This window comes from Chiloscyllium plagiosum, chromosome 25 (assembly GCF_004010195.1).
Source record: "Chiloscyllium plagiosum isolate BGI_BamShark_2017 chromosome 25, ASM401019v2, whole genome shotgun sequence".
NCBI lineage: Eukaryota > Metazoa > Chordata > Chondrichthyes > Orectolobiformes > Hemiscylliidae > Chiloscyllium > Chiloscyllium plagiosum.
The window spans coordinates 40,293,175-40,311,197 of NC_057734.1; the positions used below are offsets into that span (position 1 = coordinate 40,293,175).

The 18,023-nt window shown below is 41.7% G+C and overlaps 1 protein-coding gene and 1 long non-coding RNA gene across 4 annotated transcripts in view; one reads left to right on the top strand and one right to left on the bottom strand.

Annotated features, from left to right (window-relative positions):
* Positions 1-18,023, bottom strand: part of acads (acyl-CoA dehydrogenase short chain) — a 210,794-nt gene that overhangs the window by 110,432 nt on the left and 82,339 nt on the right. For all 3 annotated transcript variants that reach the window (XM_043715933.1, XM_043715934.1, XM_043715936.1), the window contains exon 6: positions 8,137-8,307. In XM_043715933.1, coding sequence (XP_043571868.1) covers positions 8,137-8,307 — 171 coding nt within the window. The remainder of the gene's footprint in view (positions 1-8,136; positions 8,308-18,023) is intronic.
* Positions 1-18,023, top strand: part of LOC122562772 — a 74,699-nt gene that overhangs the window by 27,808 nt on the left and 28,868 nt on the right. The window lies entirely within an intron of this gene.

Sequence of the window (18,023 nt, forward strand, 5' to 3'; positions counted from 1 at the left end):
TCTTTGGACTGTGGGAGGAAACCGAAGCACCCGGAGGAAACCCACACAGACACAGGGAGAATGTGCAAACTCCACACAGTCAGTCGCCTGAGGCGGGAATTGAACCCGGGTCTCAGGCGCTGTGAGGCAGCAGTGCTAACCACTGTGCCACGTGCCGCCCAATGTTCCTTGGAGAAGGAGCATGCTTCCAAATTAGTCTTAAAACGTTCAGAGACAATGGACACCACATGGCCTAAAGTGCACTATCTCTCCCTCTATATCTATTTCAACTTAGTCCACTTCTTTGTCGCCCACCACCCCAGCTTTCTTGACCTTTTCATTATTGTTACCTGCCCCTGGTGTTCTGCTTCCTAATTTAACACACGGATATTGATCTGTTAAGTAAACACTCATATCTTCCACCACCAACTCACAGTAGCAGTAGTGTGTACAATTTACACAATGCGTTGCAGCAAAATAAAATTTACCCCGGCATTTTTGATAGCACCATCCAAACCCTTGACCTCTATCTTCTACAAGAACAAGGACAAGCAAATGCAGGAGAGCACCACCACACCACTTGCAAGTTCCTCTCCAAATCATACACCATCCTGACTTGGAACTATATTTCTGCTCCTGCCCTGTCACTGAGTCAAAATCCTGAAATTCCCTTCCTAATAGCATTATTGGTACCAATCAGAAAAAAACAGAGAAACTATAACCTCTGGTGCTTCTCCCAACACAAGATATCAATGATGAGTAGGATAGAATTGAATATTGCAAAGAAGGAAATGATTTACACAGCAAATCTATGTTAGATTTTTTGTACAGGAATCCAATCAGCCCTACTGCTGCTCTGCAAAATGATGAACCCGTTGATATTATTGAATAGTCTATCATATTCAGTGGAGATCAAAAGATCTCTATGTTCTGGTGTTTCTGAGTGATATTTGACTTACATATTCAACTAATCAGCCAAGCTTTAAGCATGTGAAGATAAGAACTTCAGGGTAAGTTTGGGAGTCAACAGTAATCAGGAACTTTGACACCTGATTACACAAACAGATAGCTTATATATGACAACCAGCTTATGTAAAACAACAACTTTACAACATTATGTAAATACCATCAAATTGGAAATGTTAGTCATTCCAAACAGAAATAATCACTGCATTACACCTTCTTTATTCACTCCAGGGGTGTGGGTGTCGCTGGCTGGGCCAGCATTTATTACTTATAGCTATTGCCCTTGAGAAGATGTGGTGAGTTTTTCTTTTGAATCGCTGCAGTCCATGTGCTGTGGGTAGACCCACAATACTGTTAGGGAGGGAGTTCCAAGATATTTGACCCAGTGACAATGCAGGGACAGCAATGTATTTCCAAGTCATGATGATGAATGACTTGGAGGGGAATTTACAGTTCGTAATGCTCCCTTGTATCTGTTGCCCTTGCCCTTCTAGATGGTAGCAGTTTTGGGTTTGGAAGGTGCTCTCTAAAGAGTTTTATTGTATATCTTCTATACCGCACATGCTGCAGCTTCAGCAGTATTTGTTTGTTCATGTGGTGAGGTTCTGGTGCTTTGTCATAGAGTCATAGAATCCTAGTGTGGAAGTAGGCCAGTCAGCCCATACTGACCCTCCAAAGAGCATCCCACGCAGACCCACTTCCTGACCTATCCCTGTAATCGTGCATTTCTCACAGCTAATCCATCTAACCTGCACATCTCTGGACACTATAGGCAATTTAGCATGGCCAATCCACCCTAACCTGCTCACCTTTGGACTGTGGGAGGAAACCAGAGCACCCGGAGGAAAGCCACATGGACACGAAATCAAACCCAGGTCCCTGGTGCTGTGAGGCAGCAGTGCTAACCACCATGCTTCTCTCCCAGATGGCTAACAAGCTTCTTGACTGTTGTTGAAGCTGTAATCATCCAGGCAAGTGGGGAATATTCCACCACCCTCCTGTCTTGTGTTTTGCAAATAGCAAATAGGGTTTTGCAAACTCAGCAGGTGAGTTACTTGTTGCAGGATTCCTTGTCTCTGTTCTGCCCCTGTAGCTGCAGGATTTAAACAGCTAATTCAGTTTCTGATCAATTCTACCCCCAGGGTTTTGACAGTGGAGTATTCAATGATGATAATGTCAAGGGGTGATGATTAGATTTGCTTTCGTTAGAGATGGCCATTGTCTAGTATTTGTGTGGTGTGTCACTGTCAGCCTAAATCTGGATATTGGACATGAACTTCTTCATTATCTAAGGGGTCACAAGTGGTACTGTACATTGTGCAATCATCAGCAAATATCTCCATTTCTGACCATTTGATGGATGGAAGCAGCTGAAGATGGCTAGGCCTAAGGCACAATCCTGAGGAACTCCTGCAACGATGTCCTGAAGCTGAGATGACCAACTCCACAACCACAACCAACTTCTTATGTGCTAAGTATGACTCTAAGCAGCAGGAAGAACATCCCCTAATTCCCATTGACTCCTTGACATCAAACTCAATCATAGCAGCCTTGATGTCCAGGCATTCAGTTTCACCTCACCTGACTAACTGTACAGGAACAGCTTGGCGATGAAATGTCGTTAGGACCCATTGCCTTTCCAGCATCCAGTGCCTCCAGCCATTTCTTGATATCACATGGATTGAATCAAAATGGCTGAAGACTGACATCTGCGATGCTGGGGTGTTCTTGAGGAAGCTGGGATGGATCACCAACTCAGCACTATTAGTTGAAGGTTGTTGCAAATGCTTCAGCCTTTTCTTTTTCACTGATGTGCTGGGCTCTTCATCATTGAGGGTGGGGATGTTTGTGCGGACTTCTCCTCCTGTTACTTGTTTAATTGTTCAGTCATGACTGGATGTGGACGTAGATCTTAGATCGGAATCATTGGTTGTGGAACCTTTTAGCCCTGTCAATCATTTGCTGCATATGTGAACATTTATACAAACAAACAGCATCTCGACATGATATTAACCATGCATAAAATGCTCTGCAATTCCCTGGTAACATTTCATAAAAAGTCAAATTTGCTCATCAACATATTTAAATGCATGAAAGAACTTATATGGTTGGATGTGTCCTCGTGCATAAGAAAATACCTTTTTTAAAAACTTGTGCTTCTAGAGAAAGATGGGAGATTTCTATTTTAAATGCCCTTGAAAAGGATATATTGACAAATTAGAAGATGGTGTTTTACATCCAGATCTCAATTCCCGTGGGTACATTTTGCACAACAGAGCAAGAAAAATGCCTGAAAGCCTGTATAATTGGAACAATACATGACTCAGACATGGTGACACCTAGAATCAGAGAACAGCAACTGCGTGATAAATGACAATATCAGAGACTCTGAATGTTAGCCCATAACACATGAGTCAACTAAAGAACAAGTAATAATTCACATACAAGAAACAAATTTAATGTTAATGAATCTAGTTCTATCAGCTAGCTTACAAAACTAACAATGGTGCATGAATACTGATGTTAACAACTCAGTAATAAAAATAATTCAGCGTGACTAACACTAGCATGTAAATCAATGTACTGAAACTACAAAAGAACGAAAAATTGGGTAGAGAGCCATGCTGTACTAAATGCTTAATCTTTCTAATGCAATACGGAAGTTACTTGATTTATGTTTCCAGAGATTACGGATGCATTTATTCTGTACTTAGGTGCAGAATCCAGCCAGGAAGTATGCTGTTTGTATTCCATGGCTCCAATTCAAACTCTTGCAGCCAGGAGTGTTCTGTCAAATGAATGCTTACACTGTAGTGAATGCCATGCAGTGCAAGAATGCCTCCACCAGGAGGGTCTTTACACTAGTTACCTATGGGGTTAGTTTGGAAAACAATAACACAAGTAAAACTAGATGAATGAAGGTCACCTTTCACAAGCAAATGCAATTTTAAAAATGACCCTTTCTGAAACACAATACTTTTATAATATCACAACCTATAATGATTAGAACAAGCTTAGCTTTAAAGGTATAGAGCTCTAAAGATCTTAACTTTTATTTGGTAGATACATTAAGTAATCTATATCCCTTTTTACATTTCTGTTCCAATCTAAACTGCTTACTATGCTACCTAAGTTGGTACATCCGCAAACCTGCATATAGTTCCTTTCTTAAAGCAAGTTGGAAGCATAATGACAGACTGTGGCACAACTATTGCTCCCTGTGGGACATGACTAGTCACATCCTGTGAAGTGGACTGAAAATACATTAGCACTACTTTCTTCTCTGCTAACCAAGTCACCAAATCCAGTTGAATTGCTTCAATGACATGCACTCTCATTTCTTTTAACCAATTCTTTAAACAAACAAATGCCTTTTGGAAGTCTGTATTGTTGCGAAGCTGGTGTGTGTAAACTTGTAAAACGGAGAAAGCACTGTGTGGTCCATTTAAAAGATTGTATTTTTTCTATGTTTGGAGATCCAGAAAAGATGTCTGTAGGTTTGCAGGTGCACAGAGCTCCTGAATTGAAACATTTGTATCAAAAGGCTAGCAGCTAAAGCAGCAGTCTTTATCAAGACAACAAGTCTTTTCAAATTTAGTCAATCAGTTTAAATCAGGCCCTTAGCTACCTATTAAATTTAATGGTTTTGACGATCCAGAACCAATCCGATTGTAAAAATATTGATAGTTCATCAACAGAGTTTAGAGTCTTGAAATTACAGCCAGGTTACACTTGTCTTACAGAACTTAGTGTGTCTTCTCTGCTGAACTTCTGTCAGGAGGATTCTCTCTGTGAATTCTTCTGTCTGGAACATTAACTAAGATTGCCACAGTACCTTTATTAATTAGATAATGGTTACACTCAGAGCTTAGAGAATTCTGTGAGAGTCAGTGATTTTTCTCTTTAGGGCTGATGGTTGTTAACTCTAACAGATGGCAGTTGCTCTTATCTTTTAGACCTTTGACCTATCAATATTTTTACATTCGGACTGGTCCTGGGTTGTCAAAACCATCAGGTTTAAATTTAATAGCTAGCTAAGGGCCTGATTTAAATTGATAGACTAAATTTAAAAAGACTGCTGCTTTAGCTGCTAGTCTTTTGATACAAATGTTTCAATTCAGCAGTTCTGTGCACTCTCAAACCCACAAGTCTCTAAGCATAAAAAAAGCCATCTTTTAAAGGGACCATGCAACACTTTCTCCATTTTACAATTACACAATTTTACACACACCAACTTTGCAACAGAATCATACCCATACACATCTTAGCTCGTCACCTTCATGACTAGGTTCATTAGACAGGACCAACCTGTTTAAAAATCTATGCTAGCACTGTCTCATTAGCTTGCCTTAAGAAAACAAGGTTTGTATACTTTGATTGCATTAGAACGATAAATTTAATACCATTAATTTTGTTTAGTTCTGTAATTCAGAATCTCAATTTGCCTTAGAATGCAAAGCGGAAAAACAGATATAAGTTACAATGAATGGCAACAACAGAATATTAGCTTTTACTAAAGGCTCAGTGGTTAGCACTGCTGCCTCACAGCACTAGGGTCCCAGGTTCGATTCCAGCCTCGGGCAGCTGTCTGTGTGGAGTTTGCACATTCTCCCCGTGTCTGCATGGGTTTCCTCCGAGTGCTCCGGTTTCCTCTCACAGTCCAAAGATGTGCAAGTCAGGTGAATTGGCCATGCTAAATTGTCCATAATGTTTGGTGCATTAGTCAGAGGGGAAGTGGATCTGGGTGGGTTAATCTTTGGAGGGTCGGTGTGGACTGGTTGGGCCAAAGGATCTTTTTCCACACTGTTGGGAATCTAATCTAATAGGAGTCCTATTGTAATGTAGTATTGTCCTTCACACTGAAGGCTTTTAAAGCAGACTTCTTTTCTGGCACAACTAATCTGATGGTCTTCAGAACATCAGTCATCTAAAAAAGTTCATACTGCTAACAACTCTGTTGGTGCCGCCCTGGGAGCATCTCCCATAACCAATTTAGTTTATACAATAGACAGCCAATTTCTCGAATCAGAGGGAAAAGAGGGCTGGTACTGCCAACAATGTTCAAATCCCAGGAATGTACACTAAAACACTCAGACAGCAGTACATGTTCCATTTATTATGTGATAAAACTCACAGCATTAACCATTGCTATAGTTTACGAAGGAAAAGTTAGAAGATGGACATTGGTTAGGCCACTTTTGGAATATTGTGTGCAATTCTGGTCTCCCTCCTATCGGAAAGATGTTGTGAAACTTGAAAGAGCTACAAATCTTCGCACAAACTTTGAAAACTTGAAAGAGTTCAGAAAAGATTTACAAGGATGTTGCCAGGGTTGGAGGATTCAAGCAATAGGGAGAGGCTGAACAGGCTGAGGCTGTTTTCCCTGGAGCATCAGAGGCTGAGGGGGTGACCTTATAGAGGTTTATAAAATCAGGATGGGCATGTATAGGGTAAATAGACAAGGTCTTTTCCCTAGGGTGGGAGAGTCCAGAACTAGAGGGCATAGGTTGAGGGTGAGAGGGGCAACTTTTTCACGCAGAAGGTGGTGCGTGTATGGAATGAGTTGCCAGAGGAAGTGGTGGAGGCTAGTATAATTACAACATTTAAAAGGCACCTGGATGGGTAAATGAATAGGAAGGGTTTAGATGGACTGACAAATGGGACTAGATTAGTTTAGGATATCTGGTCGGCATGGTCGAGTTGGACCAAAGGGTCTGTTTCCGTGCTGTACATCTCTATGACTCTATGTCATTGTAACAACAAATGATATTGCATGTGCATTTATACTGTATGTGTCAGCTGTCCTTCAGTTTGTAGCACTTCTCACCTCGGAGTCAGATAGTTCTCGGTTCAAATATCAGACCAGGTCTTGAACGTAAAAATCAAAACTGATGCTTGGGTTGGAGGATGTCCTTCAGATGAGATCCAATCTGCCTTCTCAGGTAGGTATGCAAGGCAGCATTTCCTACTTAGAGCATGGAGGCTATTCCTAATGCCCTAGTCAATACTTATCTCTCAATCAGCATTACAAAAGGCTGTGTTTGTTGTCATCCGTACATGTGCACATGCAAACAGTTTTGGAGGAACACAGCCTGTGTGAGGGAGAGCTTGGAATCCAGGAAAAGGTGCAGGGGTAGAGATTGGGAACCAGGAAGGGGAGTGGGGGGGGGGAGAAGGGGTAGCTGAAATAACTGCACAGAGGCTGGTATCCTGTCACCAAGTCACCCTTTATTCACACATGGAGAGTCTTTGACACTGATCCTGCTCCCTCAGAGCCAGCTCTCAGCATGAGCAGGATGTCTGATATTCCTCTGTATATCTGTCAGCGAGGGCTCACTGATTGGAGCAGATTACCAGCCCGAGTCAGGAATATCATACTCTATATTCTGGCTGACCTCATTATAATAGCGATTCAGATCCAGGAAGAGGCAAGGAGTAGAGACTGGGATGCAGAAAAGGGTGGAGGGGGTGGATTGGGATCTGGAGTGGGAAGAGGAGTTCTGGGCTGGAGGAGATCAAAAGCTGGGAAGATGGAGGGATGGGGCAGAGATTGGAATCAGGGAGAGAACCAGAAGAGGGATGGAGGGGCAAGAGAGCCAAGGGGAGTTTTGAGGAAAGGTGACAGAGGGCCTCTTAGTTCATGGGCCCTCCTTGTCACATTCCCCCACCCTCACAAGTCCCAGGCCCACCTTATCACTCCTCACTGCCTGGCTGCTGGGCCCTCTTCCCTCCTCACTCCAGGGACATCCCCCTGTTCTACAGCCAGCATCCCCTCTCCCCACCGCTAAACCCCATTTTAAAATCACAGGCATCCTTGCAGGTGCACGGTACTGCATTTGTGCATGACGGCACATGTAACTTGTACATGATGACATACTGCATTGGAACCATGTGCGTGCATGTTCTTAAATGAACATAAATGTGTAGTTGCCTCCAGTAGCTGGTGTCAGCAAACACTGCCATCAGAGGAAGAGATTATCTGGTCATTATCACGTTGCTGCTTGTAGAAGTGCACCATGTGCAAATTGCTATTTCCAACATTTCATCAGCAACTACATTTCAAAAATAAAACTTTACTGGCAAAGTGCTTTGAGTTGTCTGGTGGTTGTGAAAGTGTGGTATCAGTGCACAATTTTCTTTTGCTTATTTCAGTTTGAATAGCACTGGTGTTAAGGTAGTGAAAATACATACCATGGCTATTTTGAAGCCAAAGCCTGGTTCTCCCAAAATGTTCTCCTTTGGTATTTTGCAGTCTTCAAAAATGAGGTTTGTAGTGGATGATGCTCTAATTCCCAATTTGTCTTCTTTCTTTCCCAAGGATAACCCTGGTGTAGGCATTGGAACTAAGAAGGCACTTATTCCCTGTGAACGCAATGCAGACAAAATATATCAGATACACTGGAATAAAAAAATTGAATAAATTATTTTAAAACATTTTAAATTTCTTTAAAAATGTTTCATAAACTTTGTGATCTTTATAAAATACTAGTTTGGCCTCAATGGTGCATTATTAAGAACGTGAAGGCATTAGAAGAGATGCAGAAAATAATTATCAGAAAGGTTCCAAGGATGAGGAACATCAGGTGTACTGATACGTTGGAGAAACTAGAACTGTTCTCCTTAAAGAAGATTACATAGGAAGTTGGGAGAGGTATTCAAAATGATAACTGCTCTGGACAGAGTAGACAGCAAAAACTGTACAATAGAGTCAAGAACCAGATTAGACCGTTTTAAGGTAATTTGCAAAAGAAACAATGGTAACATGAGGAAAAACAGTTTTGCACAGTGAGTGGGTGTGATCTGGAATCAACTGCCTGAGAGTAGGCAGGAGCAAATTCAATCAAAGCCTTTAATAAAGAATTGGATAATCACCTTAAGAAAAAAAAATGGCATGATTATGCAGGAACAGGTGGGGCATTGGACCAGGTGAGTTGCTGTTACAGAAATTGCAGGCTTGATGGTTTGATTCGCCTCTTTCTGTGTCATAACTGGTCTAAGGTTATTTTACTGTCTTCATGTTCTCCCTCCTACCCTGACCCCATTAACACGAATGGTTCCAACTGACTTAGGACACTTCAGAACCAGAGACACAATGAAATACTTTCAATCTAATTATTTGAATGTCATAGTTAAGAGTTTTTCTCCATTTCTGGGGAAATACCATTCCCTGCCAGTTTACTTTAGACTCTTTGTAACTAGGATATTCCCAAGGGAAGTCGATCCTCTGGACCCACAGTTAACAAGAAGCAGACTGGGGAGAGAGAAAGAGCTGCACAGGCTGACAGCTTTGATCATGTGCCCCAAGGTGGAACAAAAACAAAGGCAAACGTTATTAAAATGGGCACTGAAAGATTACATAAAGTGGCGTGAACAAGGCATTTTTAAAATAGCAAACACAATCTTGAAATCACACTCTAGGTATTAAAAATATGACAATATATGGGGAAGGAAGCAAAAACTTCAAGGACAAAAATAAGTTTAACATTAAGATGAGTAGTTAGGTGAAACACAGAAGTTAATTGAACATCAATTTTAGACTAACAAGTGACAAATTAGGGACAAAATTGTGTTGCTTTGAACCAAAAACAGATGAGTTGAAACTGTGTCATCACACTTCATGTGGGGTTTTGTTCATCGATTTAAGCTTGATTCAATCAAAGGCCTCTGACATTTAAAAAAAAATGCTCACAGCATCATAGGAATTACAGTGTTGAAGACGGTCATTCTGCATGCATGACTGTGTTGATGCTAGCTGTTCAGATGCAGTTATCTAATCCAATCTGCCCTTTTGATATTCCACATTCCACTTTAAGTGAAATAGCAAATTGTGCAACCTATTCTGCCATTCAATTAAATTTTGACGGATTGCTGCTTCAATATTATTCACCCACCTTTGATCTAGATTCCTTGATAGAGTCATTCAGTCAGACAGCACAGAAACAGACCTTTCAGTCCAACTTATCCGCACTGACCAGACATCCCAATCTGACTTAGTCTCATTTGCCAGAAAGTGGCCCATATCCTTCTAAATCCTTCCTACTCAGAAATCCATCCAGATGTCTCTTAAATGATGTAACTGTATCAACCTCCACTACTTCCTCTGGCAGTTCATGCCATACATGCACCACCCTCTGCATGAGAAAGTTACCCCTCAGGTCCTTTTTAAATCTTTCCCCTCTCACCACAAACCTATGCCCTCTATAGTTTTGGACTCCCCATCCTCAGAAAAAGACCTTGGCTAATCACCCTATCCATGATTTTATAAACCTCTATAAGGTCACCCCTCAGTCTCCGATGCTCCAGAGAAAAAGGCCCCAATCTATTCAGATTCTCCCTACAGAACAAAATGCTCCAGTCCCAGCAACATTTTTGTAAGTCTTTTCTGCACCCTCTCAGGTTTAACAACATCCTTCCTATATAAGGGCAACTAGAATTGTATGCAGTATTCCAAAAGTGGTCTCAACAATGCCCGGTACAGCCACAACAAAAAATCCTAACTCAATGTTTTGACCAATGAAGGCAAGTATGCCAAGCACCTTCTTTACAACCCTGTCCACCTGCGATTCCACTTCCAAGAAACTATGTACTAGCTTTCTTTGTTTGACAACTCTCCCCAGGCTCCTCCAATTAATTGGTAAGTCCTGTTCTGGTTTGCCTTATCAAAACGTAACACTTCATATTTATCTAAATTAAATTCTATCTGCCACTCTTTGACCCATTGGCCTAATCTGATAAAGGTCCCATTGTATTCTGAAATAATTTTCTTCACTGTCCACCACACCACCTATTTTGGTATCATCTGCAAACTTACTAACCAAACCTCCTATTTCCACATCCAAAAGCAGTGGACCCATCAGTGATCCTTATGGCACACCACTAGTCACAGGCCTCCAGTCCAAAAATCTCTGATTTGATTTGATTTATTCTTGTTATGTGTACTGAGATAAAATGAAAAGTATTGTTTTGCGTGCTATCCAGGCAAATCATACCTTACATGAATCTGTCAGGGTGATAGAACAGAATGCAGAATATAGTGTTATAACTACAGAGGAGGTGCAGAGAAAGATCAACTCTAATGTCTGAGAGGCCTGTCATTAGTCTGAGAGCAGCAGGGAAGATGCTGTTCTTGAACTTGTTGGTACATGTTTTCAAACTTTGCTATTTTTTTGCCTGATGAAAGAGGGTGGAAAAGAGTATAACAAGGTGGGAGGGATCTTTCATTGTGTTGGTTGCTTTCCCATGGCAACAGGAAGTATAGGTGGAGTCAATGCAAGGAAGGCTGGTTTTCATGATGGACCGGGTGACGTTCACAACTTTCTGTAATTTCTTGTGGTCTTGGACAAAGCAGTTGGCATACCAAGCTGTGATGCATCCTTAGGATGCTTTCTATGATGCATGTATAAAAATTGGCAAGAGTCATTGTGGACATGCTGAATTTCCTTAGACTTCTGAAGTAGAGGCATTGGAATGCATTCTTGACTGTAGCGTTGGACTGAGAAAGATTGTTGGTGATATTCACTCCTAGGAACTTGAAGCTCTTGACTATCTCTACCTCAGCACTATTAATATAGACTGGGGCATGTCCTCCATTCTGCTTCCTGAAGTTGACGACCAGCTCCTTCTCATTTTGCTGACATTGAGGGAGATTATTGACTTTACACCATGCTACTAAGCTATCTGTCTCTTTCCCATACTCTGTTGCATCATTGTTTGAGATCTGACAAACTATGGTGGTGTCATCAGCAAACTTGTACATGAAGTTAGAGCAGAATTTGACCACACAGTCGTGGGTGTATAAGGAATATAGTAAGGCTGAGTACAAAGCCTTGTAGGGCACCAGTGTTGAAGATTATCCTGGAGGAGGTATTGTCGCCTGTCCTTACTGATTGCGGTCTGTAGATCAGGAAGTTAAGGATCCAGTTGCAAAGGGGGGAGCAGAGTCCTAAGTCTTGGAATTTGGAGGTGAGTATCTACCCAAGTCTTGAAAATTTTAATTGGCACAACTCCCACAGCCTTTTCATGCATAATTTGAATGAGAAGGCCGTGAAGATCATCATGCCTATACTAGTTCTTTGAAAGAGTTGATTAATTAGTCCCAATCTCCTACCCTTACCAAAGATTCCTGAACATTTTTCTCCTTCAGGAACTCACCCAATTTCTGTTTAAAAGTTACGCCTGAACCTGCTGTTTCCACCATTCCTTCAGCCAGTTTGTTCAACCAATGGCAACTCGCTGTTTAAACTGTTTTTCCTCATGTTGTCTCAGTTTTCCTTTAAACAATCACCTCAAATTAGAGTCCTTTGGTTTTTCTTTTTTCTCAGAACAGTTCTGAAGAAGAATCACAGCGATAGGGTTAGGGTCCAAAATGTTAACTCTATCTCTCTCTCTCCTCAGATGCTGCCAGACCTGCTGAGTTTCCCTAAGCATTCACAATGTTTATGTTAGATTTCCAGCATCCACAGTATTTTACTTTCATTCCATTACATTCTTCCATCCTTTCTAAAAAAAAGTTTTGTCTCTCTCTCCCTCGACCCATTTCATACCAAGCAGCCACCGCTCCTTTAATCCCACAAACTCCAATTTTGCTGGCGAGTTTATTATCAGCAACATTATGAAATGCCATTTGCAAGTCCAAATACAAATCAACTGCACTAAGCATCTCCACTACTTCATCCAAGAACTTTTGGTGGTGACAGCTGGGTAAGGTAGCTCCAGATTTTCAATACTGTTTATGAGAAAATGTGCTTCTTTATTTCATTCCTAAACAGCCTAGTTTTGTTTTAATCATTCCTTCTTGTTTTGGACTACCTCACCAGAGAAGTATTTTCTCTGGACTGAATCTTATGATTTTTGTCTAAGTATTGATTTACGTTAAGTTTTTTGGAGGCTTTGTCACCACACGGCTAGAAAGATTTCTCGTCATACCCTGCCAAACCCACCACTTTGACTACCTACAACGTCCCTACATGTCTCGCATGTAACGATTCCCATCCCATCCTAGGAATGGAACACATTACCAACAGCAGCAGATACCCTGAAACTCACTGACGTATATGAATCCCCATCTTATTCAAAAGAGCATTGTGAATCTGGACTAGCAATGTCAGTCCAAGCTGCCCCACATCGTTCTTGACATCTGTCCCAGACTTGGAGGACATAAGGAATACCAGTACCCTGTTTTCTGGGTAGGGACCCCGGATTGGGTCCTGTTGGATAGGGTGGAGCCAACGCAAGATGTCCTCTTTCCCCAGGACCATTACAGGAGGCCACAACAACAATCCTGCCAGTCTGGTTTGACGCTGCCACTTGGGTTAAACCAGTCTCAGTTACTGGAGGAATACCCAGCACTGTAGGTAAAAGATTAATCTTCTCCACTCATTACATTCTCCCCTCACAACTGCACCCAATCCCTTGATATTTCTTTGTTATTTGTTCATTTGTTGTGGGGGCCACTGATTGGGCCAGCATTTATTGCCTCGAGGCACAGTGACAGTAAATGTAGCTTTTGCACAATCAAGCTCTTTTGTTTTGGGAAGTCTGCAATGCACTCCATCAGAGACTCACGTCCACCAACTTGGCTGCTTGAACATGCATTTGCTAGTCTAACTTGGAAAGTAAAGCAGCTTATCTTCTAGAAGTAGCTGTGACTATTGTAACATGAGAATCGTATTTCAATAACCACATTACAGAACGTGCCTACAGAACAGTATTATCTTCACTTCAAGTATGAGAGTAAAGAAGGAGGAAAACAAAGCACTCATATCAGTTTATGAGAATATCTACATTCTCCAACGACATCATCAAGTGGTTAAACTGCAGAAAAAAGGAAACACATAGGCGAGTCTGTCAGTGTAGGCCACTGACAGAAACTGTCTTTTGTGCTAAAATTGCAGCTGACAGTGAGACACAGTACTGACGGAATTTGTTGATAGCTAAAGACAAATTTCTACTTGTACATTTGGATTAGCATCTGGCTGCGGAAACAACGCCTTTCATCATCATCTAAAATACAGGGTATTCATGCAAAAGCAAAATGTTAAAGTACAGCTATTCTAATCTTGTGAGAGCCACAGTTGGAACAGCATTACAGCTGACAGTCTGCAGATACTTTTGCCAGTGCAAGCATTAATGAAATCTAAAGTCCTTAATAAACATGCTGATTCGTTCTTCTCAAAAACAAACTGCTATTGATGTGGAAGTCTAACCCACTGAAAGCTTGTTTAAAAAATCGGTCCAGGTGTCAGCTTAGCATGGTGAAGGATAAACTATAGTGGCAAGATTTCATTGTCTTCAGATACAGACCCTACAAATGTGTACTCAAGGCACTCTGTGAATAAAGTACATTCTGTATCCATGAACATCGAATGGCCTTTTTCATAACTGAACCACTTCCATTGGATTTTTGTTCTGAGAAAGGGTCACTCAACCCAAAATGTTAACCCTGATTTCTCTCCACAGATGCTGCCAGACCTGCTAAGCTTTTCCAGCAATTTCTATTTTAGTCTCCATGGGATTTCTGTTGTCATCAGATTGCCTTACTCTGCAGAGAATTCTGTTGCAAAATCATTAACTGCACAATCAAGTCCAATGCCAGTAGAGATGATAAATTTAGCACAACTTGCCTCATCATTGGACTATGGTAAACATTGTGGTCATGTTCATAGGTACCATCTGAGATGCTCTGGGTAGATTCACTGTCATCAAACTTCATTATTAGCATTAGCCCAAGCTATCTATCCCAAGTAAGGAAGGATACCCACACAAAGTCTTGGACAGAAGCGAGGTTTGGTCTTAATAAACAGAGTATACTCAGAATTTTTTTAAAAAATCTGAATTATATATAAATCATAGAATTCCCTACAGTGGGATTCTACAGTGCAAGTAGGCGATTCGACCCATCAAGTCCATGCTGACCTCCCAAATATCTTCCCATCCAGGCCCACTACCACAACCCTATTCCTGTAACCGTGTATTTCCCATGGCTAATCCACCTAGCATACACATTCCTGAACACTATGGGTAATTTAACATGGCCAATCAACCTAACCTGCACATCTTTGGTCTGTGGAAGGAAACTGGAGCACACGGAGAAAATCCACGCAGATACGGGGAGAATGTGCAAATTCCAGGGCCTGCACAGGGGCTCAGTGGTTAGCACTGCTGCCTCACAGCACCAGTTCAATTCCACCCTCAGGCGATTGTCTGTATGGAGATTGCACATTCTCCCTGTGTCTGAGTGGGTTTCCTCCGGGTGCTCCAGTTTCCTCCCACAGTCCAAAGATGTGTAGGTCAGGTGAAATGGCCATGCTAAATTGCCCACAGTGTTGGGTGCATTAGTCAGAGGGAAACAGATCTGGGTGGGTTACTCTTCAGAGGGTTGATGTAGACTTGTTGGGCCAAATAGCCTGTTTCCACACTGTAGGGAATCTAATCTAAAATCCACACAGTCAACAGAGGGTGGAATCAAACCCAGGTCCTTGGCGCTGAGAGGCAGCATTGCTAACCACTGAGCCACCATGTTGCCTTAACGTCTCTTATGTCTTGTGAGACCTCATGCTAGACATAAGAATACAGACATTATACTGCTTGTTACATCAATATTAGAGGTGAACTTGCAACTTGAAACTGGTTAGCTGCTCCCAGGAATAGTTAGTTAAATCTCAATGAGTGAAACTTTCCCTGTTTCTCAGATACTATTTCCTCTTTATAAATATCATCACTACCTCTGTAGCATTCCCAGATTCAAAACCTTCTGTGATCTTCATTTATTGCCATTATTCCAACAATGACAGCTACACATTCAAATGTCTCTCTCCACCTGTATGCTGCTCCTCAAATCCTTCCTAATACCTCTTTATAATAGCTCAATGCCAAATTTTGTTTCATTAGCTACCCATGAAGCACACTGGGACAATTTATTATGTTAAAGGTGCTACAGGATCACTGTACACTTAAAGTTTGTCTCCATATAACTGTTGTGCTGGGTTGTCTCCAACTTCCAACATTTATCGTTCAGGACATTGGTCCATGAGGAAGGAAATAAGGCAGGAAGGAAATCTCAGGAAGGCTATCACTCACATTTGGCAATGGAACCATAAAGTGTACAGCAAGCATAATCCCTTCCTTCCTGGCATGCATAAATCTACACTTTTCAGGAAAGGTCATAAGATAGCTATCAGAAGCAGTCCCATTTATGTTATGCATTTATTTATACGTTGTGGAAATCATTAACAAGGGGAGCATGTATTTTCTTGCCCTATCAGACAATACTAGTAAGCTGCTTCTTCAGGAAATGTAGTACATATTGCAAATTTCCCAGCCTCTGACCTGTCATTGCAGTCCTAGAATAGAAACCCTAAAGTGGGGAAGCAGGCCATTCAGCTCATTAAGTCCACACTGACCCTCCAAAGAGCTTCCTACCCAGACCCACCCCTCTACAGTATCCCCATACCCTACATTTCCCATGGCTAATTCACCTAGCCTGCACATCCCTGTATACCACAGGGCAATTTAGCATGGCCATCTACTTAACCAGCACACCTTTGGACTATGGGAGGAAACCATGTCAATACAGCGAGAATGTGCAAACTCCACACAGGATGGAATCAAACCTGGGTCCTCGGCGCTGTGAGGTAACAGTGCTAACCACTGAGCCACCATTCCATCCAAGTCATGATGCTTGGCAATGGTAAAGCTGTTGAATGCCAAGTAGAAATGGTTAGATGTTTGGGTAAAGGGCACTGTCTGATTGAACTCCTTGTGATGTCTCTGCTTCCAGCAATCACCTTTGTGCCAACTCTGACTCCAGCCAGACTCCCAATGTTTAGTGACTTCAGTCAGAGGAAATCAAAAGATATTAAGACATTTAAAAAGCAAGAGGGTGAGATAATTGAAAAACCAGACAAACTGAATGATGATTATAAAAAAAGCCTTCTCCGGGTGAATTGATTTTAATAATGCTTTTGACAAGGTTCCACTTGGCAAACTGGCCAGAAAGTTAAAAGCTCATGGGATCCAAAGGCAAATGGCAAGATCCAAAATTGGCTCAATGACAGGAATGTTGTGTTTTCTGACTGGAAACTAATTTTAACGAGGTTCCACATTACTCAGCATTGCATACCTGCTGATTGTGACATATAGTCAATGATTTTGACCAAATTGTAGGGGCCAGACTAAAGTGGTTCACAGGTTTGCAGAGGATACAAAACATTGATCATTTCGTTGACAGTAAGGAAGGAAGTTGCAGCAAGATATTGTTGGACTGGTCATGTTAAACAGCATACAGAGGAGATTGATGAGGATGCTGCCAGAAATGAAAAATTTCAGCTTTGAGAAAATCATGCATGGGCTGGGGTTGTTTTGTTTTTTGGAACTGAAGAGGCTAATGGAAAATTTAATTAATAAGTATAAAAGTATGACAGGCCTAGATAGAATGGATAGAAGAGCCTATCTACGAGTAGTGGTCAGTGGTTAGCGGCGAGATAAATAATCAGCAAGCACAGATTTAAAATAATTATAGGAAGAATTCATAAGGAGTTGAGGTGTCATTCTTTTCATCCAGAGGATGGTAAGGATCTTCAGCTCTGTGCCTGAAGGCTGGTAGAGGAACCCTCAGTGAATTTACAGAAAACCTGTTTATGCACTGAGGTGTTAGAAGCTACAGGTTAATAGAGTCATGGAGTCATAGAGATGTACAGCATGGATACAGACCCTTCGGTCCAAGCCAACCAGAGATCCCAACCCAATCTAGTCCCACCTGCCAGCACCAGGTTTATATCCATCCAAACCCTTCCTATTCATATACCTATCGAAATGCCTTTTAAATGTTGCAATTGTACCAGCCTCCACCACTTCTTCTGGCAGCTCATTCCATACACATACCACCCTCTGCGTGAGGCCCTTAGGTCTCTTTTATATCTTTCCCCTCTCACCCTAAACCTATGCCTTCTAGTTCTGGACTCCCCCACCCCAGGGAAAAGACTTTGTCTATTTATCCTATCCATGCCCCTCATAATTTTGTAAACCTCTATAAGGTCACCCCTCAGCCTCCGACGCTCCAGGGAAAACAGCCCCAGCCT